The 27607-nt window shown below is 37.1% G+C and overlaps 2 protein-coding genes across 2 annotated transcripts in view; one reads left to right on the forward strand and one right to left on the reverse strand.

Annotated features, from left to right (window-relative positions):
* The window catches only part of ARMC8 (armadillo repeat containing 8), a 99080-nt gene that overhangs the window by 47320 nt on the left and 24153 nt on the right, over window positions 1-27607 (forward strand). Inside the window, exons 10-15 of the mRNA XM_054595123.1 lie at window positions 1527-1587; window positions 3500-3700; window positions 6395-6490; window positions 21828-21910; window positions 22214-22295; window positions 25103-25189. Of these exons, the coding sequence (XP_054451098.1) occupies window positions 1527-1587; window positions 3500-3700; window positions 6395-6490; window positions 21828-21910; window positions 22214-22295; window positions 25103-25189 (610 nt within the window). The remainder of the gene's footprint in view (window positions 1-1526; window positions 1588-3499; window positions 3701-6394; window positions 6491-21827; window positions 21911-22213; window positions 22296-25102; window positions 25190-27607) is intronic.
* NME9 (NME/NM23 family member 9) overlaps window positions 1-27607 on the reverse strand; it is an 80041-nt gene that overhangs the window by 8113 nt on the left and 44321 nt on the right. The gene's annotated exons all lie outside the window — the stretch shown is intronic.

Consider the following 27607-nt stretch of genomic DNA (forward strand, 5'->3'; position numbering starts at 1 on the left):
TGAAATTTGAAAGTTGTGGGGTTGTCTCACATTTTCTTAAATGGATGTGAGTTTTTACTCCATTTACTCAGTAGCATGCAGAACAGGACTCTCATATAACATCTAACACTATCTACAGAAAATTACTTTATTATATTTCCTTTCTGTATTTCAGGTGAAATAATACAGAATTAGATGAGAATTAACTGGCACGTATTATGCTAAATATTAAAAGTATGAAGCCATGAAAATATAAAGATAGAGAAATATGGAGTGAGAATTAATTGACGTTGATAACCAAGACACAATTTCAGAGAATGTAGTTTCCTCATTTTAGAAGAAACAAAACAAAACAAAACAAAATTCTCATAGAGATGTAACAGTTTATAAGACTAGTTAAATAAAGTTCTTACTAGCATAACTCCTGGCTCATGTAAGCCTTCAATACATGCTAATTCTGCAATTATCAATACACTAACAGATAAGTTGAACACCTGTTGCATAGGGTTCTATGCTAAATGAATTGTTTAGTTTCAGCATTTAAGAAGCTGTGGCTTTCTAGTATTTTGGCGAGGAATTTTCAGCAAATTACTCATGCACAGTGAATTGTTTTATTTTTTGTTTTTATATTACTTCTATTTTTTGTTTGTTGGATTCTTTCAAGTATTTGATTCTTTATTAGTAACGTAGTCCTGTCATGGAACTGATCTAAAAAAATCAGTGGGGTTACAACCCTTAAGATAATGGTAACAGCTATAAAGAATTCAGCCCCCTACAATATAAGTAAAGAATTTTTATTGATTTGTTTATTGCATTCCCTAGAAGCCAGAACATGGTTTGTTTGTTTTTGTTTTTTCCACCCAGCTTACTAAAGGAATTTAATAGAAAAAAGAAATTCATTAATTTAGTTTCTGAAGTGCTTAACATTCATTACCTACTTAAGGAGTGCAAAGTAATTATATGCTTATTCAAAGCCAAATATAATTGTGAAGGTTCATTGTTTTTCAGTAGAACCAAATCATTGCCTAATTTTTAAAGCCACTACTGGTAATCTCTGAATAGTTCGTTAATTTTTTACGGATGCCGATATGTGTTAGAAGTTAAATGCTGCTTCTATGATTCTTCTGCTGTTGAAGTTGGAATATCTCAACTTAACTTCATTTAAACTTACTTTGTTAACTTTATATTTTAGTGTTTTTCCTTTTCATAATGGAAAAATTAAAACATAAAAACATATGGAGAAAAATATAAAGAACTCTAAGGTGCCCAGCACCTAGCTTCAAAATTGATCCACCTATTATTAGGCCATTTATTTAAAAACAATTTTGTTAAGTTTTTGTTTTTAAACTTATATCTGGTCATCTATATATCAGTTAGTTTTCTTTGACTATTAAATTAACCTCAGATAAGAGGATGTCAAAACCTCCCCCAAAATAAATGAGAGTAATTGTCCCACTTTTGGCCCATAAAATCTTAAAAGGCAAGTAATTTTCCTTTTAAAGCTTTAAAACATAAGAGAAAACTTACTTTCTGCCATCTTATTCCAGTTTAACTTACATGTGTAGAGCTGGAGCAATTCGGACAGATGACAACTGTATTGTATTAAAGGTGAGCTAATTAATTCTCTAAAAAAGCATGTGAAAATTATCCAATCCTATAAATGTTGAAAATAAATTTTGGCATTCCTATTTTTTTTACACATTTGTCACTATGATATGTGTACATAGAATAAAATATAGTAAACACCATGCTTCTCAGTGAAATTCCATGTAGTTTTTAAAAATTAGTTTTAGATGTGTTTTGAAGGTCAAAGTGAAATAATTATTTCCTTGTCATACCTCTTTCATTTTTATGATAATGAGGATATAAAAATTGGAAAAAATATGTAAAATTCAGGTGAAAGAGAAAATATATTTTAACCCTTAATTTTCATTGTTTTGTAGGAAACAGCTTAGTAGCTCTATAGATAAAGACTTTATATCACCCTTGTAGCAGATTACTCAAAAGACATAATGAGAAAGAATAAGTAAATAACCTATGAACACACTTATTATTATTGATGTCCAAATCAACTAGAAGTCAGAAAAACCCAGATAAGAGACTAGCCCTAAAAGTCCCCAGACCTGGAATCTGACTTAACCGCTGCCACCACTGCCCAGTGTGGGGACTCTGCGCACACCCCTGATTCTTTTGGTGCTTCAGACTCCTAATTGTGAAAAGGGAGGCAAGAATTCCTGCTCAGTTATCCCACAGGGTTATTGTGAGAATGACAGTATATTAAACATATTAAATGTCTTGCTAGAAAGAACAAAACAAGTATAAATAAATTGACTATGTGTCATTTTATGAATGTGAGATCTCACTATCAGCGTTCAAAATTAACACAAGGATAAAAGAAGATTAATGTTTGCTTTAGTAAACAATTCTGCATAGAGTGCTAAGTGCTTCTGTGCAAGGATCTTGGTTTATTTTCTTAACTGCTTTACCCCGTATTGGTCAACTAGGTTAATAGTATGTTCTTTGTGTGGTAGTTGTGAGCATGGAATTCAGTAATCCATGAATTTATGGTATTGATAAATGTTAGTAACTGTTCAAAGGAAAATAAGAATAAAGCTTCCTCTTGGAAGCCTAGGCCTGTTTTGAAAAGACTCAATAAGATCAATATCCTGAAATCAGTAGTAAGCAATGAAATGCTAAACATGGTAAAGATACAATGGAGACTTAGAAAAGAGCAAAGTACAGTTGACTACAGTAGCTGAGGAAGGCTTCCTATAATTGTAACATTTCAGTTTTTACTTCCACATGGGATATTTTTATTGGGAATCTAATGTAGATAACCAACCAACCAAGACCAGTACCAAGATTTTTGAAGGATCTCAGAAGTAAAATTGGATGACTAGTCTTTCCAAGGAGCTCTTTGGGAAACCTAGGAACTATAATTAATGCATTTCACTTGCATTATAGGAGAACTGATGGAATCTGAGTAATGGTAAGATTACTGAATTATTAAAGCTGTATTTTTTTTTTTTTTGCAACTGTAGATATTAATCCCCAAACAAAAAATAAAAGTCAATCCAGCTATATTACTCACTAAGAAAAAAATAGCATACTTTTTTAAGACAAGATTGTTCCTCATTAAACTGCTGCATGACAGGTAAATAAATACATACTTGGTGCAGAAACATCAGACATGATTTATTAGGGATTCTGAAATGTCTTTTATAAGGTTGTACAATAACACTTGTAGTCTTAATTGGTCACAAAGCCTAATTAGAGTTTGTATGCTTATACTTTGATTATATGATTAGAGTTTAGTGTGCCAGCATAAATGATTCAGTTGCACTAAATTTTACATATTTTTACATTTAAAAAACCTCTTATTCTCTGTAAGTCTTCATTGAAAATTTGATCACAGGCATGGCTCCCAATAAAAACCATTGAATTGATTCAGTCACCATATGCTCTTCATCAATCTTTTGCCTTTACCAAAAATCAAATAATTAATTTTACTACCTTTCAGACATTGCCTTGTTTGGTTCGAATGTGCAGTAAGGAGAGATTACTAGAGGAGAGAGTCGAAGGAGCTGAGACACTCGCCTATCTGATTGAGCCAGATGTTGAACTACAGAGAATTGCTAGCATTACTGATCACCTCATTGCCATGCTTGCTGATTATTTCAAGTATCCCAGCTCAGTGAGTGCCATCACTGACATTAAAAGGGTATGTTCTCTTTTCCTTTTCAGCAGCTCAAGAAAGGGATTTGCATAAGTGTTACTTACGGATCACTGCTTTGAACCAATTGATACTTACAGTTCAAAGTCCTTTTAAATAAAAGACTCTTACCTTTGGTAACATGGATAGTGTTGCTTTATGAGTTTTCGAGTCCAATTTGTTTCATATTTATTGTCAGAAAATTTTTATTAAGGAGATAATTAGGGAAGAAGAACATTGCATCCCTAATTCCCAACTAAAACCCTAAAATAGTGGGACCTGGTCTCTAAGCTGACTTCTGACATTGTATCAATATTATTTTTCCTTTTCAAGTCCCCAGAGTCACCTCTGTTATATTGTTCTCATTCTTTAGCTCAAGAGAGATCTCTTGTAATGTGTGACTGAGTGGCCTTATTTTACTCTCCACTGTCTTTCTCTTTTGCTACCTCTTCTAACTTTTACCATCTTTTTCTCTTTCCTTTTTGCAGTTTTGTACTGCCCTTTGGGTCTGCTAGTGACAGCTAAAGTATCGTTTAATCTTTAGACTGACACCATAAAGGATCAAATTGTGCTAACTTTTTCTAAAATACAAGTTCCTTAGGATAGGTAGATACTTCTTTGACTTTGTTTTTCTGTAGTAACCAGTACTGTTTAATGGATGTCACTGTATTTTTTATACCAGTGGTTCCAATCATAAATTTTTAAAACTGTTTTCTTGACTTCTCCCATGCCCCTGAGTTCCAAAAAAATTCATCTGGCAGGCAGCTATTCCTTTGGCATTTAATATTAAAAATAAAATAAACTATTAAGGGAATATCTCATTTTCCCTGTCTCAGGGAGGGCCTAACATACCTTCACTGATACTTGTATTAATGTATACTGCCCTCTGTGTATTAAAGTTATGTGCCGCCTCATTGTTCAGTACGATTATTTTTCCAGTAGAGTTGATGGATTATATTAAACTGTTTGTCTTGTCTGTTTTCCCTCTGGTTACTTGCCCACACTAGCAGTGTCTCATTGGTACAGAGATGCATGGGCAGGTCCTAACTATGGCCTCATGAACAGCCTTAGTTGACCATCCCAGCAAGGCAAATAGAACACCTTGTTGAAAACAAGAGTGAGGGAACATAGTTACAAGAACTTCTAGCTAATGCATGTGCTAATCATTTAACTTGTGTGTAGATTATCCCTTCTGTTAAGGTTTTTCCATTTTATTTTCATTAAAGTAAAACTTGAATAATAATTTTTAAAAATGAACTCCTCCTACCAAACTTGAATATTAGTTTTGTCATCTTTATTTTTGATGATGGATTATCTAGTGGTTTCTGACCAGGAAAGGATAAATAATTGGCCTAGAGAGAGAAATTCTTATATGCTAATAAATGTATGATTTTCATAGTGTGTTAGTCCAAGTCAGTATTCTAATATACATGATGACTAGAAAGGTAGTTAAAACTTTAAGAATAAATATTTTAGGAGTTACACATCAAAATGAGTGTTACTCATCATATATTGGGAGGTTCCTACCATAATTCATCAGTGCCTTCTTTGATCAGAATATTTTTGGAACTACTTTTAAGAATTTCCTTCAGAACCATCCTAAATGAGTTTCAGAGTTTTTTGTTTTTTGTTTTGTTTTGTTTGTTACTCTAAATGTCACCCAGCTGGATTTCCCCATCTTCACATACCACAATCAGTGACAATTAACTTCAAACTCTCTTAGCTTATACATAAAGACCAGTCAGGGTTTTGTAGCTAATATGCCAGTTAGCTCTTTAGGGGGTTTTAAAAGAGGGTCTCAGAATGTGTTGAATAGCACCTATATATCTTTTCATAAGGGTGAGCTTTTGAAGGCAAATCATTTGGAGAAAGTGGTAGTCACTTGAAGAAGTTATATCTCTTAAAAAATTATTTACATTATTGATATGCCTTGTATATATACTGGTTCTTAGTTACTGACATTGTCCTAAGAAGATGCTTCTATTTTCTTATTAGTGGTAGTTTGGTGATAAATCAGGTGTATGGGAAATTGACAAGTTAGAAGCCAGTTATGCATATGGAAAAATAACATTAATTGTTTTATACCATTAAGTAATATTAATATATTTATCAAAAAAGTCCCCTGTACATAAATTGTAGATAACTAGTAGATAGTGGTGATTACCATGATATACTATTTATTAAGGATTTTCAGAAAACTTTTTCTTGTTTCTGAAAGTTTTTAAATAATGAAATTAGGCTAGCACTACTCTTAATGTTTGGGAAACCTGCTAAGACATTGTTGCAGCAGCACTCCAGTTATCAGCTATGTTTGGGGCTAGCAAGGCCTGGGCAAGCCTTGTTTTTGAGGAGGGCATTTCGAAGAGCCAGTGCAAGGAAGCATTAGTGCCACTAAAGCTACCATCAAGGATCACTGGATTTTTAGGGCTCAGAGGTTCAGAAAAGTTTTGTATATGCTAATGTCAAATATTGTGGCATTCACTTTTAGACAGAAGCAGACAGCGTGTATTCCAGATCGTTCTGACACAAACATAACTAGGTCTCGATCATGTGAGCAGAACCCAAAAATAATCAAGAATTCAGTGAGAACACTAGTATGTTAACAGTTGTTAAACATTATTTCCTTCAACTCTACTTGATTGGTTTTATTGAGAATTTATTTGTGGGCTGATTTGGAACATATCTTTTTCTCCCCTCCCATAGCTTGATCATGACTTAAAACATGCTCATGAACTCCGCCAGGCTGCATTCAAGCTCTATGCCTCTCTCGGAGCAAATGATGAAGACATCCGGAAGAAGGTGAGTCTGGGAGAGGGGCGTCCCCCAGTCCTGACAGCCAGCAGGCAGGGAGTGACGTCAACCTGAAAGTCGTGGTGAAGAGCACTAACAGTGACTGTTTGAATATAATAAAGCAGAGTGACTAAAGGCATAATTGAAGAATGAATGGGACCCGGATTTGGGGGGTTGTTTGTTTGTTTGTTTTTAGAACATAGAGTGGCATGGCCGTGCTGGAATGACAAATAACTGGTGTGCTTTTTTGTGTCATTAATATGGATTATTGTGTTGCACATTTTTTGCATGTGTTCTGATAAAAATCAATTCTAGCACTGTGAAGCTTCAGACACCTTGAAAGACCTAACACTAGAATTGTAAATGTTATTTATGGAAATACTTTCCAATGCCATTAAGAAATTTAAATCTATTGTATATTGTTCTTTGATATGTGGCTTAGTTATGTTTTGATTTTTTTGCTACTGTGCAAGTTTGATGTGAATAAAATCTTTGTGGAATGATGATTTTATGTTTAGTGAGTGGTCATGTGAATTTATAGGTCCCCCAAAAAATGTATCACTGTTATAGCACCTTATGTTATTATAGCCTAGTCCAACACTGAACTCTTGTTCTTGATGAGAATAGTTTTAAGCAGAAAATAAAGTATAGTGGTAAGCTCTGACTTGACTCCCTCCTCAAACCAAAAGACTGGAGCTACCACTCAAAAAATATATACAATCTAATAAATTTTACACAAGTTTTTTAGGAACACCAGTAAAGTACTCTCACATGTTCTGTCTTGATGAGCCATAGAAGAAAGAGTAAATTGGGTGTTATTTTCCAAACATGGCATTTACTAAATCTTTCCATCTGTATTGATATTTGTGAGAGAAATCACAAAGTACTGGGAATTTACCATGATTCAGAGAAGTTCTCAGACTTGTAGAGAGAGAAGTATGGAATAACCATAGGTTTAATGAAATAAATTGAAAAGGAGCCATTCTTGAAGAAAATTGAAATAAGCAGTAAGATTAGATATGTGAATAGCTTTGATTTAAAATCAGTGCAAAAAATCAAGCTGAATGTTTTCCATGTACCTCAGTTTAGTTCAGTTAACAAGATGTTTTTGACTTGAATTGTTTTTTAGTAAATATCTATGAAAATCTTTCTTGACACCTTTAAGCTTTCATTTGTAAACTGTTACTTAAAGGCAAACATACTAGTGATAATGGTATTCCCTGTGTCTGACAAACATGATTTTTGGATGTTGATTCTGATATGTTTCATTCAGTTTAGGTACATGGTGTATTGCAAAGGAACAGGCTTTTATGGCAACTCATATAGATAAAACATTTTTAAAAAATTGACATGGACTGTGTAACATATACATAATGATTTGTTTTTTGGATGGTTATTAGGGCTCGTTAGAAAGAGGAGAAGTGTTTTACCCATTCTTTTTAGCTCAAGAAGGTCATGCCATGGACTGAAAGGGAGACAGTTAGATGGACCATAATGGGGGGAAATAGGATGTCCATTGTACTTCTTTGTACTTTTTTGTTAATAAACTATTGTTTTGGAATTAATGACTTAATTTGTGATATCATGTTCTAGAACTACTTACAATATAATAGCCTGATGATCAGTAGTCTATCAAAAGTTGTATTTATAATGTGTATAATTTCCTGGTAAGTCTAAATCCTGATAATTTCTGTAGAAAGATGACAAATAAAGAATAAGTTATAATTATTATAGTTTTTTGTGTGATGAAGAAAAGATATTGTGATATTTTTATATAATGGGGATTATATAGATGTTTTAGGAAGATATTTTTCTGGAAAATTAAGTGTTTGAATAATTTAGTTCATAGCAACTACTGAAGAGAGATATTGTAAAATGGAAAATATAAATAATTTTGCGATAAAATCTACATGAAAGTGGTTCTTAGGAGTGGAGAATCCTTATTTTCAATGCGTAAAAAATGATGATAACTCTTTCCCTTTGAATGCCTTTATTTCTGTTCCATTTTTTGTTGACATCATTATTTGGATAGATTTTTTTTATTTACCTCTATTTACCTTTGACACTTATGCCTTATTAACTTTAATTATATTTATTTTCTTGAAGTACAATGTATATTATTGTTTTATCTTTTAATACAATATTTATGCTTGTCAAGATAGAATTTCAGTTTACTGAGTTAATGAATGGAGAATCTCTGAAAGAAATTTCAAGGACTGTAGACCTATCCACTACTCCCCACCCACAAAAAAACACAAAACCTACAAAAACACTTTGTTGCAGGATAAAAATATGAAATGTTCAGTCTATATGCCTTTTAAACTGAAAACGGGACTATAATTCAGTAAACAGAGGAAGTAACATATATTCCATTGCCCTGTTATGGTCAGTTCAGGAAATCAGGCAGAATGAAGAAGAAAAAAGTAAAGCTAAGAGGCAGAGACAATGAGAACTATACACAAGAATTCATAGAATTATGTGTCTATCTTACTGCTTTTAAAGACTTCTGAAGGCCTGCTGTGATTTCATTTCTTAACACCTCCTCTCTGGGCCAGACAAATTAAGCTGAAGACTGAGATAGACTCTACAGGTCAGAGATAACAATCCTGCTCTGGAGCCGTGTTAGTGCATTCCCATTAAAGGATCAAGTATATAATAATTCTTGGAACCTAATAAGCACCCAGTAAATATTTGTTGAATAAACATAAGAAATGAAAACGCAGAAATCACACACACAGTGACATTCCCTTCAGTATGCCTGAATCTCTCTGTATCCTGTGCAGAGCAAAGTTGGTATTCTGATTTCTAGCTTTGCATCCTTTATCACTCTGTGGCATAGTTACAAATTTCCTGACTTCTGTGGCGTCCTGTCAGGGAGTGAAGGAGGGTGAAGAGTTCTGCAGGTGAGACTAGAAAACATTACCGTTGGCTGTGACGTGAAGAGGGAGAAGCCCAAGAAAAGATGGACTACTGAGCTTGACCATAGATGTGGCCTGGCCATATTCAGCTTAGAATAATGGAAGAATTTTGGTTAAGGTAAGCAAGGGCAGAGGCAGGAATGGGGAGCTCAGTGGAAGAAGGATCCAGAGCACTTTAGTGGTAACTAAACTGACAGCACTACAAGATAAAAATCCACTGTGACCTCTGCCATGGGGAAAGTCTAGTTTTTAATAATAGCCTTTACCACATATTGATGCTGACTAGGGAGCATAAGTTCAGTTAATGGGACAATAGAAAAGACATTAAGATACCTAACAAATTATTTCAAGTACAGGCATTTCCAGTTAAAACCCCAGTCAGTGGTTAAGCTGTGCCGAGGCAGCAGTGGCAAAAGTCCTGTAATTGTGAAGCGGATTCTCTTACAACAAAAATTGCTCTTATGAAGAGCATCACTTGGTTGGTACCTGTCGATCATAAAATAGGCTGGAAATTTTAAAGGCTTGTCTCTCTTTACTCTCTTTAAGAAACTACTGGAATTTATTAGTTAGAAAGTGTAAATTGAGGAACATTAGAAATAGTAAATATAAATTAAAATTCAAGGAAGTTAATAAACCTAACAGGATGCTATTTTTATTTTTGATAAAAATAAAATAGATTACGTATCTTAAATGTAGTACTTAGTACAGCCTTTGCTCCTTTGAAGTGTCTGACTAATGGAGCCTTTCAGAAAGCTTTCCTGAGATTTCGAGTACTTATATTTTAGTTGGAGATCCCTTTGAGAAACTACAATGTAAGCTCCATGAGGGCAGGGATTTTTTTATGTTTCGTTTGTCACTGTATTCCCAGCATCTACAACACTGCCAGGTGCATAGTCAGCACTTAATAAGTATTTGAAGAATGAATGAATGAATGGACAAATAGGTGAATGAATCATATTGCAAAATTACATTATTAAACACCCTTAATCAAATTATGATGGGCCTCCTTACATTAAGAACTGTTATCATTTTACTAGCAGTTCTATGGGTATGTAAAGAGAGAAAATTTAAAATAGGGGAAATAAAACTGATCATATAGGCAAGGAGTTTCACTATACTTAACATTACAAAAATGCAGGAAAGTCTCATTTTTCAAGAGGCAGACAATCCAAAAGATGTGTCTTCTACTCACTCCGATATAGATAAAAGAGAATGTGTTTTATGGTTTGGGACTTGTTTAATTTTGAAATAATTTTTACTATTATTTCTTAGTTTTTTTCTTTCTAAATGTGTGATTTTAAAATAATGTATATTCACAAGTGTGAATCTTGACCCATTTTTTTCCTAGGGATAAAAATATGATTTGGTTTATAGAAATTAGCCTGACTCAGGAATCAACCTATTCTGTAATATACACCAGTATAAAATAATTATCTTCCCACTTAATGCATATCAGATTTTAAGGTCAGTAATTTAATTCAATTCAACATAGATTGATTGAACTGCTTACATTGTTTAAACATTACCTGCTAGGTGGAGGGAGGAGAAAAAGCAGTGCGGGGAGATGAAGAGCAGGAAGACACAGCCTTAAAGCTCAGCATTTATAGTAAAACCTGTAAGCCCAAGAAGAGTAAGGAAGGACCAGGAAGAATTTGCCAGAGGCCTAAGGAACTGTTTGTAAACAATTAAAATGGACATGGTGATTTCAGTGGGGCTATCCTTGAATCAGTTTGGAAATCAATATTTTCTTCATTTTTAATGTTTCCTAACTGCCTTTTATATTTTTAAGAATTGAAACCATGAAAATTTAAGTTTTTGTTCCTTACCAGGGATAATCCAATCACACTGGTTTTATATGACATGTCAAGAAAGTCGCCAAGGATGAATATTTTTTCCTTTTAAAATAAACAACTTTTAAAATAAGTATAGGCAGAGACAAATAAAAGGAAAAAAAAAAAAAAACAAGAATGAGAATTTGTCTTCTACCTTCTTTTTCCTAGCAAAGAAATTACATCTGCAGGGTCATTGTGAGGATGACAATAGAATGTATTTAAAATATTTATCATGGTGGGTGTAAGTGCTCAATAAATGGAAGCATTTATTAGAATACCTTAAATTAGTTCATTGGAAGATTAAAAATAAATATATATTTTAAAGTCTGTTAGAAAAGCTGAACAATGTTGAGACATAAAAATGGTTTGCAATGAAGACAGTGACTTTATGCTGTAAATTTCCAGTTCTGTTAGTTATTTATTCCTTATAGTAAAAAGAATATTTCTACTTCAGAAAGGCTCAAAGGCTCTTTCTTTAGCTTCTCTCTTATTAATGACAAGATGTCTTCTTACTCTTATAATTTAGACTGTATTTAAAATTCTTATTTTCAAAACTTTTTGTTTGCTCATAGCGTGCCCTTCACAGTACCAAATAAAATTTGGGCGTTTTTTTTTTTTTAGAAGTTACGTAGAATATACACTATAAATCAATAATTGGTTGAATTCATAAGTAATAGCTGTGTTAGGAAAGTATGGAAGCCAAATTCTAATTTTGGTTATTAAGTATTGATTATCTAACTTTTGGTTGCCATAGATGTTATTTCTTCAAAGAGTCAGTCTTCATATGAAACTCTCTTAAATATGTACAAATTTTGAACAAATGTAAATTCTGTATATTTTTAGTTATAAGATTTTAAAGTATATTTTAAAATTTAGTTCAGTTTTTAAAAATATCTTTCTCCCATCTCAGAAACTTGCTAAGCATTTCATTTTGAACATTTTTATCATTGTTATCCCTTGATTTTATTATTAGTCTTTTGGGTAACAGTACAGTTATACCATGAATTTATATTTTTAAATATTTTGCAAAGTTCAGTAATTCTAAATGGTCATTTAAAAGGCACAGTGTCAAAATTTTGCATTTGCCTCTGCCATGAAATCAGACAGATGCAAGGAATTATTTCTGAGCCTTAGCCTGCAAGTTGAAACAAACACCTTGAACATTTTGAAGGTTTTCGACGGTACCACAGAAGTAGCACCCTTCAAAACTTGGCTGTGTTACTGAATAACAGCAAATTCATTCAGAATTCAGAATCCATTGACTTACTCTGTGGTAAAATTGTTAGTTATCATCTTAAAGCTAATCTACCAAGGAATTCTAAATGAGCTCTGCAACATTCGTTCATGATGGTAAGTATTTTTAAAGAGTTAATTGTGACAGGACCAGGTTTTGCCACTTGCCCACAGTATTGAGACCCTTGGCCTTCTGCATACTGAAAGAAGCAAACCTGGGGAGTGGTAATGCTAGATACATAACAGAGGTATTTATAAAATCAAGTGGTGAATATTGATTTCAGAGTTTCATTGAATGAAGACATAAGATTCAGTATTACACTAATTGTGATGTTGTAGTTGCATAAAACATTCTATTACAATTCCTGGGGGTTTTTTTTTAAAGTATGAAGTACAGGTTGGTTATTTTGTCATCTGGTTACAAAACACTAGATTCAGAAAAATATATCATTTATCTCACATACTTTTTGGTACAAAATGGATAACGGGATGCTTTAAGTACATCTGTTTATTCATCTGGCATTTATGATGTACCTTCTCCTGTGTGCCCAGGAATGAAGCAGAAAACTGGTGTGTACGTTGTAGGAGCTTACAATTTAAAGTAGCTAAGGAGAGGAGACACTAAATTGCTAGATAGTAATTCCAGGGCCTCGTGTGTGTGTATAAAGAGTACTGTCTACACTAAAAACCAGTTTGCCTTGATTGATACATCTAGATAGGGTTAAGATATGACTAGAATTAAAATAGCCTATATGAATGAGTCTGGAAGAGTCCATCTCCTTTTATAGATAAGTTTATTTGAAAGCATTCTTACTTTCTTCTTCCAAAATATGAAAATCAGTTGTTTCAGAAGTTTTGACTATAGAACCTGTGTTACTTCTGCATCAGTTGAAAATATTTTTCTAAGGGACCTGTGTAAATGTGATTGCATTATAAATTAATATTTTAGAAAGGAAGGAGGCTTCCAGAGTAAATGATGTTATAGAGGTGTTATTTTAGCATTTTATTTTGTAGACACCTTCCATATGGAATAGATTTAAACAAGGGGTAACATTTTTAAATCCTTGGAAATTCTTTTAATAATCATCCTTTTCTTGTCAGACTATATAACATTCGTAATGAGAAGTTAAGCTCCATAGTAGCAGTATCTGGCACACAGTAGCTTGTATTTATTGAGTAACTTGTGTATGTCTGGAGGTTAAAATTCAACCAGCCAACTTGTAAGGTAGAGGAATAGGGGCTGAGCAGGACCACTGTGTTGCACAGTATTCAGATCCCTGGAGAATAGTAAGAGACGGAGGGGAAGTTTCTAGTCCTCCTGTTTGAGTAGTAATTTATAATGTTTTTATTTCTGTGCTAAAATGAAAGTATGATTTAGTGACTGTTTAGGTTCTGTTATGCCATTACATTAATGATTGAACTTTAAAAATTAAACTTTTGTATGTAGAGACATCTTTTTTATAGAGGAAGTGTTTTATTTTTAAACATTATAAGTATTTCTGACACAGTGCATTCATATTTTTCGTTCTAGGGGAAGGATAAGTCAGGCCAAGAGAGAGCGCCTGCTTTTTTTCCCCAAAACGTAGAGAAGTTTAGAACATGGAGTGTTACTTCTGCACAGTTAACATTAAATGAAAGTTTCCCAGCTTATTAAGATGAACAAGCTTTAATGTAAAAATTACAAAATACCACCTAACAAGGCTTACAAACAAGAAAAATATAGAAATTTAAGAATGGCCCCACCATGAGAATCCCGTCTTCTTTGTCCACCATCGGAACCCCTCCCCTCTTTGTTCTCCACTCGAACGGAAAGTAGCACGGGAAGCCCCACTGCTCCCAGGCCCCGTCAGGCCCAGACGAGGCTGCATGTTGGCTTAGTTTGGTGCCTTCGAGAGAAAGGGCCAAAGGAGGCCCTCCAGATCACCTCTTAGGAGGTTTGTCTTTTCGTTCCTTGGCTAAGAAGAGTTACACTATTTCTTCTACTTCCTGCCTCCCAGGGTTGTGGAGTTAGAGAAATTTGGTATGAACGAGGACATAGATAGCAATGGAAGAGTGAGAAAGAGGAGGAATACTTCGTAAAACGTTTGCTTAAACTCCAGAATATAACCTGTCAGCCAGGGATCTGTTTCAAGAGAAGCTGTGTACCTTTTAGGAAAAAAAGAATCTTTTGCGAAAACTATCCTTTATTAAAAATAAATAAATAAATAAATAAATAAGGAAAATGTCCAGAAAAACCCTTACATTGGAGTATTGGCAAAGATAGAGGAAGCTGTGGCTGGGAAAGCCTGCAGTTCTCATCTAGAACATATGCAGTTTGTGGCCTGAGAATAGTAGAATGTTAGTCCTACTTAGTAGTATCTGTTGAAGGTAGATCCTGATTCTAGAATGGACATCATCAGGGATTTCAATTGAGAAGTCAGTGGAACTCACCCTCTTCGTTTCTTCACAGTGTTTTCTTGGCTTATCTTCTCTTCATTAGCGTGCATCCTCTCAGACTCTTGGCATTTGTCCCCATACCCAGGCCGAATTATTGTTTTGTCACTTTCTCTCTTGGAGGTCCTGTGATAAGTATTTTTTTTTTCTTGTCAGTTCCGTTTATTAGTGGTGACCTCTCTGGACTTTTTATGGTAGCCAATCTTCACTGGCCTGGGATTTTTAAGTTCTTCTCTTCTTTCCCAGTTTTAAAAGTCATATCTCAATTTAGTTATTACAACTAAGCAAAAATCTCATTCATACAGCATAGTGAGCGGAAGGGACCTTGCACTGGAAGTAAGAAAATCCAGTGGAGCCCCGGCTCTGCCCCAGTGTGTGTAAGAGAACCTGGACCGGTAACTTCATTCTGAACTTCAGAGACCTCATTGAATAACTAAAGAAGTTGGATGAGTTTATCTCTAAGACCCCTTCAGACTTTTAACATTATTCAGCCAGATTAACAGCCATAAGTGTGTTTAGTTCTTTCAGATAGTCGTGTCTGCTGCCGTGCAAAAGAATGCGGAAAGAGAATTGGTTTCTCAGTTGAACCTGTTTAAGAGCAAGCTCTGCAGCCGCTTTGATGTGTGAAGGCCGTGTGCTATTGAGGTTTTGTTGTTGTTTGTTTTGCTCCATTTTAGTAAAAGGGAAATGGCATAGATTATACCCAGGAATTATAAATATTAGGTGCTCAAGGATTTCCGTGATATGCACAGCATCATGTCCTTTAGTTAAGTGTTCTGTGGCAGAATCACTATGGTCGCTTCCTGAACCCTAGGAAAAGTTTGGTTTTCCGTTTTTAGGAATAGATCCTTCCCAGGCCTCTACTGATTCTTCTCAGTCCACCAGATAAGTTGGTCGTACATGCTTATCTCACCCTTGTCTATCATGTTACCTCATTACTTCTCTTCCTCCTCAGCTCTCCTGTAATTCCAAAACATGCCTCTTGACTACTTTGACATCAGAACTGTGTTCATAGGGTTCATTTCCTTTAGAAAAGTTAAGATGAGGGGCTGGACCTTAAATAAGTGGGCCCTCATAGGGAGGGCTCAGTGTGCGCTGGGACTCGTCTACTGTGGCACTGATGAGACTGAAGCATTGCTACCCACCCGCTACAGGTTCAGTCTCTATTGTAGACCCTTTTTTCTTGCCAGACCTAGTCTGTCTTCCTGACCTCCTGGGGCTGCCTCCTTCTTGGCTTCTTGGTCCATGTTGCTTTAACTAGACTTTCTGTATTTGATACCTCATTCTCTTAGATCTTACATGGCTGCATCTTCTCATGTACACAGTTTGATTCTAAGTCTTCATTATTTCTGGCCAGTTCTGAGTTGTTATCCTGTACCTAATTGTCATCCTGTTTCTGAGCACCTTTCACAAAAACCCATTTGGAATTAAATTGTATTTGCTCGGCCATTGTGTATATTACCATAAGTAATTGATGCCAAAAGAATGCCAGCTTTGCCAACCGGTTCCCTTGCCTCCATGCCTGCCCACTTTGAATTTTCTGAGAAGTTTGGTGGCACCACTAAGAATCTGGTTTGAGTTTTCATATCCTCTGCCTGACTTGGTTTGATCAAGGTTCGAAGTCCAAGCTGAAGTTTCTAGTACCTGGAAAATACTTTATCGTAGGTCATGCTGGAAGAATAGTTATGTTCATTTTTTCAAAGCCTCATTTCTCTCTTAAATCTTCATATGCTCTGAGGAAAAGCTGGTGCCTGATTTGGTTACAACTAAGTTGTGGGTCCACTAGAGCTCATGGAGGGTTGGGGAATTCTCTTATAAACTAAAGCCATCGTGTTAATATTCTCATTTATGCAGTGAATCTCTCTGCCTTAGGATTATCTTAAGTTTTGCCTTTTCTCCATTACCCTGTAGGCTGACTTCACTTCTCTCCCACAGACCATAGGGATCTCCTGTCCCAATGACAGGGGTCTTTGATTCTGTCCCAGTAGATCCTCCTCTACCCCTGCACAAGCTGCAATGTCAGAGACAAAAAGTTTAGCAATAGCATATAGTCATGAAGGCTAAAGACACCAGCAGACAGGTACGAACATCTGGTCCCTTATCCTAAAACTTGCTCAGTTTAGGATGTAGCTTTTGTTTTTAATGTGATTTAATTCTGTAGTTAAATTTATATCCCAGGTCCCTCCCCAGAAAAGCAGAGAAAGAGATGGCCTCCCTACCCTGAGGGTTCAGTCTGTCACTGTCTGTGTGACAGAGGGTCTTGGTCGGTCTCTCTCTCTCTAAAAGCAGATCCAAAAAGCTGTACCACAGGCATATATGTTGAGGTGTGGCTGAGAAGTCTCCAACAAGAACCATGAATGAGGCAGAACAACTTTTGGCTCCATTTGGCATTGCTCTTACATTCTAGAAGCACCTAAGATCCTTGGCAGGCACTAGGACTTGGCTTCCTATCCTCATCAAGGCTGTGTAGCACAGTACTGTGGTCATTGAAAGGCACCATGGAGACCATGTTATATTGCTCTTGATTTCCCAGTACCAGATCTGAAAAGCTCGGTGGTGCTCTATTAGACCTTCGTGTGAGTCAGAAGGCAGTGGGAGCAGTAGCCATTGCCAACTTCTTCCCCGCCGGCCTGAAAAACTTGCCTCTGGATTCAATTCCAAACTTGTCCCTGTCTGGTAATCACATTTTTACCCTCATTTTGGTCAGTGTATACACTTCACAGTGCTCCTTTTATCCCTGCTTAGATGGTCTCAATGTCCTCAAGCACATAAAACCACTGTTAGGTCTTGTTGCTCATTCACATGGCCTCTCAGGAGACCTTTTGGAGTTGGAGCCTTAGGTTCACATTCTGGTTTTTCCATATATTTATTCTTTTTTTCCTACACTGGTATTTCGATGGGGAAGTGGATCAGACACTCAAGTAGTGTGCTTTCTGGAACCCTAGCAGGGTTACTGGAGTCCCTCCACAACAAGTTCGGTTACAAATCCAGGCCTCCTGCTCTAGGCATTTTGATAGACTATGACCTAAAAAGGGTTACCTAGTACCTGAAGGAAACATGCCTCCAGATAATTGTACTGTTTTAGAGCCTAATTCAGGAAAGGGTTACCAGTCACCTTCCAGCTGTACTTCATCCCCAAAGGATCAACCTGCACACCCTCAGAACATTTGAAAGCGCAAAGCTCTGCTCTTATGTTACTGTGAGTGGCTTCTGACATAGCTCTCCACTCTCCCCTGGCCTGAGCTGGAATAGTCTTTAGTAAAAGGCCATTAGGGGCTTTTTACCAACAGCTAGTAAAACTCCCATTCTTGAGAATGGACATTTTTCCTACTTATCCTTTCTAGATACTTCTTTCGCTCTTCCGTAAGTCCCATGGAACCTGTCATTCCTAAAGTGCTCTTGCTGACACAGCGTGAAGTGCCACAGCACTCACTAAACAGGTAACTGCACATGCTTATCCAGTTCTGGAAGTCTGGCAGGAGCACGGACTCTCTCTCCCTCACCACTGCATCTTCAGGTTTTGAAACCATGCCATGCCCCCCGTGGGTGCTCAGATATTAGCTGAATAAATTATGAATATGCAGGCACGGGAGCTGTTCCCTACTTGCCCTTCCTTGCCCTCTCCCTGGTTTTGACTCCCTGTCTTAACTGGACCTGCATTATCTCGTCTCTTCTAATACCTTTCTTCCCATGTTATTTCTGAAAAACATGATAGTTTGGCTCAGACTATCATCTTTTATTTGCCTACTGATTGCAGATGATTGGAGGTAAAATAATCATTGCTGGATCCTTCCATTTTACTGAAGGCCCAGGGAGCTAGAGTGAGTTGCTGAAGCATACAGAGCACATCTTATATGTCTACACGATTGCTACACCAACCCTGCCCCTAGGCATATTTATAGCTTTGGTTGAATGTGGCCAGTAAACATTATCCAGAAGATTTTTTCTAATCTTGCCTATTGTCCTAAGCTCATGGCGCCAGTGGGAGCGTAACCATGTGTCCCTGTCCCCACCGCCACCACCAGTTCATTCTCTGATAATATACTTACGCTCGATACAGGCAACTGTTTCTCCCAAGTTAGCACTTCTCCTTCCTAAGTAAAAGTAATTTCTGGAGCCACTAGGAAGGAGCTTTCAGGCTCAGGATCTGGCCACCCAGTGTATGAGACTTTTGCCCCAGGGGTTAGTTTCCTTTCCCTGTAGAAGATCCTGATTTGGCCTTGACTGTTTCAAGAACAGGGACTAGTGCCTGACTGAAGTAAGCTGTCAGCCAACCAGTCTTTGACAGTTGCAGTGGCACAGAAGTTTAGATAACATGGAAAATAGATTACTGTTACCCCAAAGAAATAGTAATAGGTCCTAACTAGTTTATTGGAGTGAAAACGGTGATGGAATGAATAGAAGGTATAGTGCAAATTCACTTGATTGGTAGGGTATTCAGGAAGCAATGGAATCAGAATTAACATTGTTTTAGTACCTGCGTGACTGGGAGAATGGTAACACTCTTACCAGAGAGAGAGACACAGACATGTGGGGAAAGTGCAGGTTTAGGGAGAGAAGGTAAACTCAGCATGGGACACAGTGAGCATCAGACATCCAGACTGTGTTTAGCAGGCGATTGGAAATATGGAGCTAGAGGTCAGAAAAGAACTCTAGGGCAGAATATCAGATTAAAATTCAGAGAACTATCTATATCAAGCTGACGTTAAAGTCACAACATTGTCCTATGTATGGAGTGAGAGATGAATGGAGCCTTGAAACACACATCCATTTAAGGAAGGGTGGGGGAGAGAGGACTGTAACTTAATGAGGTTAAAGTTGGGGCATTTGTGTCTTTTAAATAGGGGTGAAAGCGAGAGGTGGCACAGGCCAAGGGGAAGGACCCAGTGGGGTGGGGCAGAGTAAAGAGGCAAGAAAGAGGTGTGGGAGGCGATTTCTGGGTCAGGGGCAGCAGCTTTGAGCTTGAAGTACTTGAAGTATCCGACTTCAGTGTCACAAGAATGAAGAAGAAAAGTATGGAGTCATTTTATTGAGAAGAAAGAAGAGAAGGAAGTTGAGGCAACTTGTGTCCCAGACAGAAAGCTCTGTCCCTTGCAAAAATGAGGTGGCAAAAATGAGGTGGACACAGAGGGACTGAGGGCGTGAGGGAGGTAGGAAGATTTTGAGATAGGAAGTAAGCATCCCAGGGAATGTGGGAATCCCCCGCAGGGGAGTGCGAGGCTGGGGGGGCAGAGCGAGGTCCCGCCGAGGTGGGGGGCGCACACCAAGAGACCAGGCCGCCGGGTTTGGTGAATTTTCTACTGTAATATCCAGCAGTTTGGAATGTGAAATGGGAATGAGTGGTGGGAGGACAGTGAAAAAGCAGGTGTTTGTCTACTAAGTGGAGTATCTGGGCAAGAAATCCAGGTCGGGGAGAAAGCTATATGAGGGTCAAAACATAGGCAGAAAGGAGGGGTTTAGGGGCTAGAAGGGACAATACAGGCAAAGGGTGGGCATGTGTAAGGATGAGGTTAAGTTTGGTCTTGAGTGAGAAGTAGATCAATATGGTATGTTTTCTTCAACCACTTAGGAACCTGCAAATCACTCTATAAAAATTACTATTATTTCCCTACAACTACAGTGTGGTTCGCTGCATTTAATAGCTGATGTTCTCGCCATCATTCTTCAACTCTTTTTTTCTTTCCTCCTCTGGTTTGAACATCCTGAGGTTTCCCACCCCCTCCAACTCTGAGGTCAGCCTTCCAACTCCTTTTGTTTTAGTCTAGGTCAGTGACCCTCAACCTTGGTGGCACCCTGGACTCCACCTGAGGAGCTTTAAAAAAAAAAAATTCAGGTACCTGTGCCCCATCCAGAGAATCTGACTTAATTGGCCTGGGATTTTTTTTTTAAAGCTCTCCAGGTGATCTTCCCATGGGAGCAATGACTCCCATTAATGTGTTGCCCACTCTGGGAAGTACCTGATGGGCACAGGACCATTACTCTAACCAGAGCCATGTTACAAGCATGGCTAAGCGTAAGGACTCTGGAGTCAGCTGCCTGGGTCCCCATCTCAGCTCTGTGATTCCAGGCAAGCTGTGTAGTAGCTAAATCCTCTGTTTCTTAGTATGCTGATGGGAAGAATCATAATCATGCCCACAGAAAAGGTTAAATCAGATAATGTAGCATACTTACTCACAACACACCTGGCACAAAGCTGTACTCAACAAAAATCAGTCTTGTTAATCTTCGTGTTGTGTTTGCACTAACGTTTTAATAATATGTTGTTTTTCCATAGGACCACACAAGTTAAACCTAATTTCTTCACCACACTATTTATTTTGTATCTACACATTGCTTAATGAAGGAAAGTTGTAGCCTATCTTTCTAAATTTTTGGAAAAGCTTCATGATTGTAGTGATCACAGGTAGCAGGGCTTGGTGGTATAGTGGAAAATGGCAAGGACTGCTCTTCTGAATATTTAACTTAGTTTCCATTTGCTTGGTAAGAAAGTAGCCAGAGGCTGACTCTTTTTCAGAAATCCACAGATTCCATTACATCAAGGCTGTGGGTGGACCATGATTTTCCTAGAATCTCACCCTGGCAGGAACCTGTCCAATGGTAGTTCCATGATATGTTTCACTCTTTCTCAAGACTGTTTATGCAATACCCCTGCATTATTCATGCCATGTAATTGTTGTTTTAAGTGTTTTTTAAAAAATAAACAAACATAATCTGCCCATTGCACCTGTCATTCAGCCTGATAGGGCCTTAGGGGTAGCCCACCCTTTCTGATGAGAAGCCTACCCCACCGCAAAACGGTGGTTTCAGAGGTAAAAACTCTTGCTCAAAACAACATTAAACTTATAGTGGTGTTATCTTACTTGCATTTACAAGCAGTGAAGTTTGTCATCTTTGTGTTGTTATTTATGCAGCATTAACCTTTTTCTCCAGATCATTGAGACTGAAAATATGATGGACCGAATTGTGACTGGCTTGTCTGAGTCTAGTGTCAAGGTGCGGTTAGCTGCTGTCAGGTATGAGCTTTAAATGGTCTGAATAAAAATCCCCTACCATGTGTTTAACCTGTTTCCTTCCTGGACCTTCACCAAGTAAGCATAGAATCCAGGTGTTACTCGAAAGTCTGCTCAGGTGAATTCCGTGTATAACATTTTAAACAGAAGTTAGTCTAAAAAGCCCACGAAGAGCTCTGAAGTAGTTGAATTAATGTTTGTGGGTATACTTGAAGTGTGTATTAGTGATTGTGAAATGCCAAGCAGTGTGTTTGAAAAGTGTAAGTTTCAGCTTCTTGTGAAGCTAATTTTGATTATTCTTTGTAGATGTTTGCACAGTTTATCTAGATCTGTGCAGCAGCTTCGAACCAGTTTCCAGGATCACGCCGTGTGGAAACCTTTAATGAAGGTAAGGAAAGAAAGGGTCAGCAAGTAACACCCATTCCCACAGAGCCTTTAGTGAGCTGAGGTAGCTGACAGCATCCTGTGGTCTAGAAGTACATGTGACTTTTGTGTAGAACATTTTGAACAGTTATTTCCTCAAGCCTGATGTTCTAAGCACCTTTAGACCTGTAGAATGTGTTTCTGAGGTCAGCATCTCATGTGTGACAGGGAAGTACCTGCTTGGTTTTCTTTTATTAAATAAAACTTTAGTTACTTATCTGATCTCCCTATGTGTTTAGTTGTATACTTTGGACTTATATCCAGAGTCATCTTTGTAATTTTTAGTTATAAATGGAGAAGAATCAGCCATTTACAGATAAAATCTGTTCATAGTCTTTTGGCACTCCCTTGGCATTTTTTAATACAACTGTTGCCTCCTGCTTCTCTACTCCAGAATAACCTCTTTTGGTCTTAGGTCTTTCCTTGAGGAGGGAAAAAAAAAGTTGTTCAGGTCAATTAAATCTGAACTAAGACTTAGAGTATGCATCAAGTTGCTGCTAATCATACTATTCCTTATACATTACAGAAGCACAGGTCAACTTGGCTTCTGGTCCATCCTTTTTTCTTTAAGTGACCATATACCTTGCATTTAATCAACAGAATTTTGTTTATGTTTTTGATTTTTTTTTTGTTTTGTTTTTTAGTACCTGCTAAGAAAGCCTCCTGGCACAATAGGGCTTTGATTTTAATTAAAATTTTTATTTGTGATTATTTTTGTTAATATTTTGGTGAAACTCTGTTTGGTTAGTATAAGGTGTCAGCTTCTGCATTTCACATGTTGTATCTTATCCTTCACTGAGTAAATGCTCTTAAGAATTTCATTGACTGTCTTCTGTTTTAGTTTATCATTCAGTGTTATCTAATTTGAAAATAAAACTTGATAAAAGCACATTAATCTCTATAAAACAATAAATATTTTAAAAAGTGGATCATATCAAGCAAAGCAACTTTTTAAAGCCTTGGTACACATTCACTTATTTAAACCAGTGATGCTAAGTAGTGTGGTTTTGGAAAATGATTATTACTCTTATTTTGCAAACATTCATTGAGCACCCACTTTTGTGCTTTGCCATTTGGTTGATACAGGCCAGGATAAATTAAGCCGTAGGTATATAGATTATCCCTTCAGAAGCTTAAATTTGTTAATAGAAAAGGAGATTGGCGTGGATACACAGAATTGGAACACTGTGGACAGTAATAAGGGTCCGAAGAGCGGCCACAAACAGTGGCAGTGGTTGCTTAGAGGAGGGTATGACTTCTGACTGGAAGGGCTCCGCAGAGGCTTCCGGAATGGGACGGCTGTGCAGCTGGGTGTGGGGTGCACCGGGGAGATGCAGGAAGGGCATGGAAAGGCAAGGGGCAGGTGAACAGGGTCTTAGACGGGGGCTGTGGCAGACACAGAGATTAGCCTAATATATGAGATTTGCTCTTTATCAACTAGCTAACAATCCACAGGAAAGTTAAAACACAGTATCTAAGGAGAACTGTTTCTATTTTGTACTTCTTTCTTATTCTTAACATGGGAACTTCAGATTTGATTTAGCTGAAGAAAGCAGATACGTGTGTGTGTGTGTGTGTGTGTGTGTGTGTGTGTTTCCATTTTCAATTTACATAGCTAGAGCTCCTAGGACTCTTTTGGGGATCATAAGCCTTATCCAGAGCTGATCCCAAATGCAAAGGATTTAGGTGGAATGGTTATTGCAAATAAGTGGCACTGTTTATGAAGCCTTCTCTCTTAGAATATAGAAAGAGTAGGTTCTGATTAGAGCTACCAGTGACTACCGTTTGTCATCATGCTGTGTTGTCTTCTGAGTTCAGTGAGAGTCTGTGGCATTTGCTTTACACCATGCCTGCCATTTGCCTGACACTGTGCCTGATGGCAACACAAACCATGACAATAAATTACCTTTTAAAAACCTTACTTATATAGCCAGTACTGTGTGCCAGTTACTATTCTAAAATCTTTCCATTTATTCATTCTCACATCAACCTTATGAAGCAGGTACAGTTATCATCCCCATTTGCCAGCCAAGGAATTCATACACCTACTGAGCGGTGGAGCTGAAATGGGCACTCAGGCCGTCTGTGTTCTTAGCTTTTGTGCCGTGATGCTTCCCTGATTGTTCCCTCTATCACATTTTATCCTAATACTTCTATCAAGGAAGTGTTTTTTCTTCAGCTCCTCAACTCAAAAAAGCACAGAGAAGTTAAGAAATGTAATCAAGTGCACACATCTCATAAGCGGGGGAGGAAGGGTTGGGGGCAGGCTGAGTGATTCCCGTCTCCAGGCCCAGTTCCCCACACTACCCTGCCTGTGCTGCAGCTTGACCCATCCATGCTCCTGGTCAGATAAGTCTTTTTGGGGACATGTCAGAAAGCGTTGGGCCCTCGGACAATTTTGTGGTTTCATAATTGGCCTGACTTTGTTGAAGTAGAATGAGCTAACTTTCCCCAGAGCAGTGCCGTGGTTTTCAAACTTTTTACATAGGGCACCCCTCCCTGACTTGGGCCTGTCCCCTTTGCCAAGTAGTGACCCCCACCCTGGCAGTGGAGCTGCAGCTTCTCCAGCAAGATAGATGCGAGGGCCTTGGTCATTAACTATAGCACTAGGTAAAGGCTCACACGATACCAAGTGCATCTTTCCTAACCCACTCTCTAATAGAAGAACTCAGGTTGAAAGATAAATTGGGCTTTTTTTTCTCATTTATTCTTATCTCACCTCCATGTTTCCAAACCATTAATAGTATTCCCCCCTTTTTTTTAATTCCCTAGGTTTTACAAAATGCACCAGATGAAATCCTAGTCGTAGCATCTTCCATGCTATGTAATCTTCTTCTTGAATTTTCTCCAAGCAAAGAGGTTAGTATTGATTTTCTCTTCCTAGACTGTGCCCGGTCCCACCAAAACCTTAGTCAAATAATTTTCACAGTAGTTGGCCCTGAAATTTGAAGATTTGTTTTAAAAACTACTTCTGAATTGTCTGATGCTCTGAGGAGGGGGGAGTAGCAAAATAAATCATTTTTAAATACTCTTATTATAATTTTCTGTTATCCCTTTTATTCTGCCTGGCATATTCAGATTATTTCTAAAATATTATAGTTTCAAGTAACTCTAAACTGCCTGCAATTGAAAATGTAAGAAATAATTACAAAAATAATAGACTATTTTCAAACTACATATACTAAAGAATAAGTGAAGGCTCAGTTTTGTAAACCAGGATTATAAATAATTTTGAGATAACAGCTATCATCAGAAAATAATCTTTTTAATGTTTAGTGTTAGTGATAGTTATTTGGGGAAGTATTAAATGTGGAGATATTTTTCCCTTGTTTTATTCATTTTATAAATTATTTGAGCATGTATTATTCTTACAGGGAAAATTATGATCAGCTTTAATAAAGGAAGCAGGAAACCTTATAGGGTTAATTTTTCCATGTTGAAGTATCTCTGGTCTGCCCAGTCATGAACTGAGGTTTAGATGCTGTCCTTTATTGTGCATCTAGTAGTCCCACTTTTGTTGAACTTCTTTTCTGCATTGTAACACTTCCAGACTGCTGACTGGTAATTAGGAAGGCATTAGTAACGGGTAGAGATACAGAGACAGCTATTCAACAAGCAGTAGTAATCTTGGAACAAAAGGGGAGAGGCTGATCGTTATTCTGAAAGAGACAAAGAGAGAAGATGCCAGAGCTTCCATCAGTTCATCTCTGCCCTGGTGGTGGGCATCTTGGTCTGATGACAGTCTGGTTGCAGTCAGTGTGACACCATCAATCATTCTGCATAGCTGTTGTGATGCCTCAGATCTGCCCTCAGAATAGTTAGGGGCTAGTTAGGTAAGGCACATGAGCTCAGGCATAGAGTCATTAATACAGTTGGTTTTAATACAAATATTAAGAACAAACTGGGTTATAGTTAACACTACTGTATTGTATATTTGAGAGTTGCTAAGAGAGGAGATCTTAAAAGTTCCTATCACAACGGACAAAATTTTAAGTACATGTGATGATGAATCTTAACTAGACTTATTGCGATGATCACTTGGCAGTACGTACTTATAGTGAATGTTTTACACCCGAAACTAATATAATGTTTTATGTCAATTATATTTCAATAAATAAATAATAAACTCAATCTTGAACTGGAAGGTAAGAAAGTGCTATAAGAGCATTATTGGGCCAGGTGACTAAATGGGAATATGGACTATAGATTCAATGAAAGTATTGTTTTAATGTTAACTTCTCTGAATCTGGTAACTCTTCTATGGTTATCTAAGAGAATATTCCTGTTAGGAAGTTCCCATTGAAGTAGTAAGCGTAAAGGGGCATGATGTATGCACTCTACTTTCAAATGGTTCAGAAAAGATAAAAAAGGCAAATTTACTGGCAGCTGTAAGAGGCAGGGTGGGGGAGTTGGGGACTTACTTAAGAAGGTGAAGGGATTAGTCAAAGAGCACATATGAAGGACCCGTGGACGTGTACAACTGTGAGGGAACTGATTATGGAAGTGGAGGAAGGGCTGGGGGAGAAGGGGGTGAAAGAAGAAAAAGCAGAACAACTGTAATAGCATAAACAATAAAAACATTTTAAAAAGAGAAAAGTGCAAATGCGGGTTTATAGAATGAAAGAGATAATAATTAAGCAAAATGATACGGCAAAATGTTAAAAATTGTTTAATCTGAGAAAAGAATATATGTAAGTTCCAAGTATTAATTTTGCTACTTTGTAAGTTTGAACTTAGTTGAAAATAAAAATTAAAAGAAAAAACAACCCACAATTTGTACAAGTAGAAGAATGTGTGTCCTTTGAAATTATCATTGTGAAAAGCACTGGTCTGTTTCTTAGTATGTAAGTCTCAGTTGTTTGAGACATGTTCTAGAATCCACTCAACGGATGGCCTTTTAAGCATTTGTTGGTGATGGTAAATCAGTCCTCTAGCATTTGAACTTTTATAAAATTAACAAAACTCAGTTTGAGCTAAGTGTTGTAAAGTAAGTAATAAGGCTAAAGCATGCTATTTTAGATATAAAACATGGTATGGCTGTAAGTATAAGACTGTTCTGCTTGTATCATTAAGAAGATGTCCTGAAAATAACTCTAAAAGATGAATTCTGTTTGGAATAGGATTGACAATTTGGAAGGAAGGTGGGTTATGTTAAGTTTCATTCTAAATCAGCCTATTGCTTCATAGTCACAGCTTGTAAACAACAGATGACCTAGTGACTTACATGCCTACACAAAACAGGAGTGATGAGTTCTCAGAAGAGAGTAAGAAGGAGAG

The sequence above is a fragment of the Pteronotus mesoamericanus genome, unplaced genomic scaffold, assembly GCF_021234165.1.
Source record: "Pteronotus mesoamericanus isolate MK-2021 breed Mesoamerican mustached bat unplaced genomic scaffold, CSHL_Meso_final scaffold_54, whole genome shotgun sequence".
Lineage (NCBI taxonomy): Eukaryota > Metazoa > Chordata > Mammalia > Chiroptera > Mormoopidae > Pteronotus > Pteronotus mesoamericanus.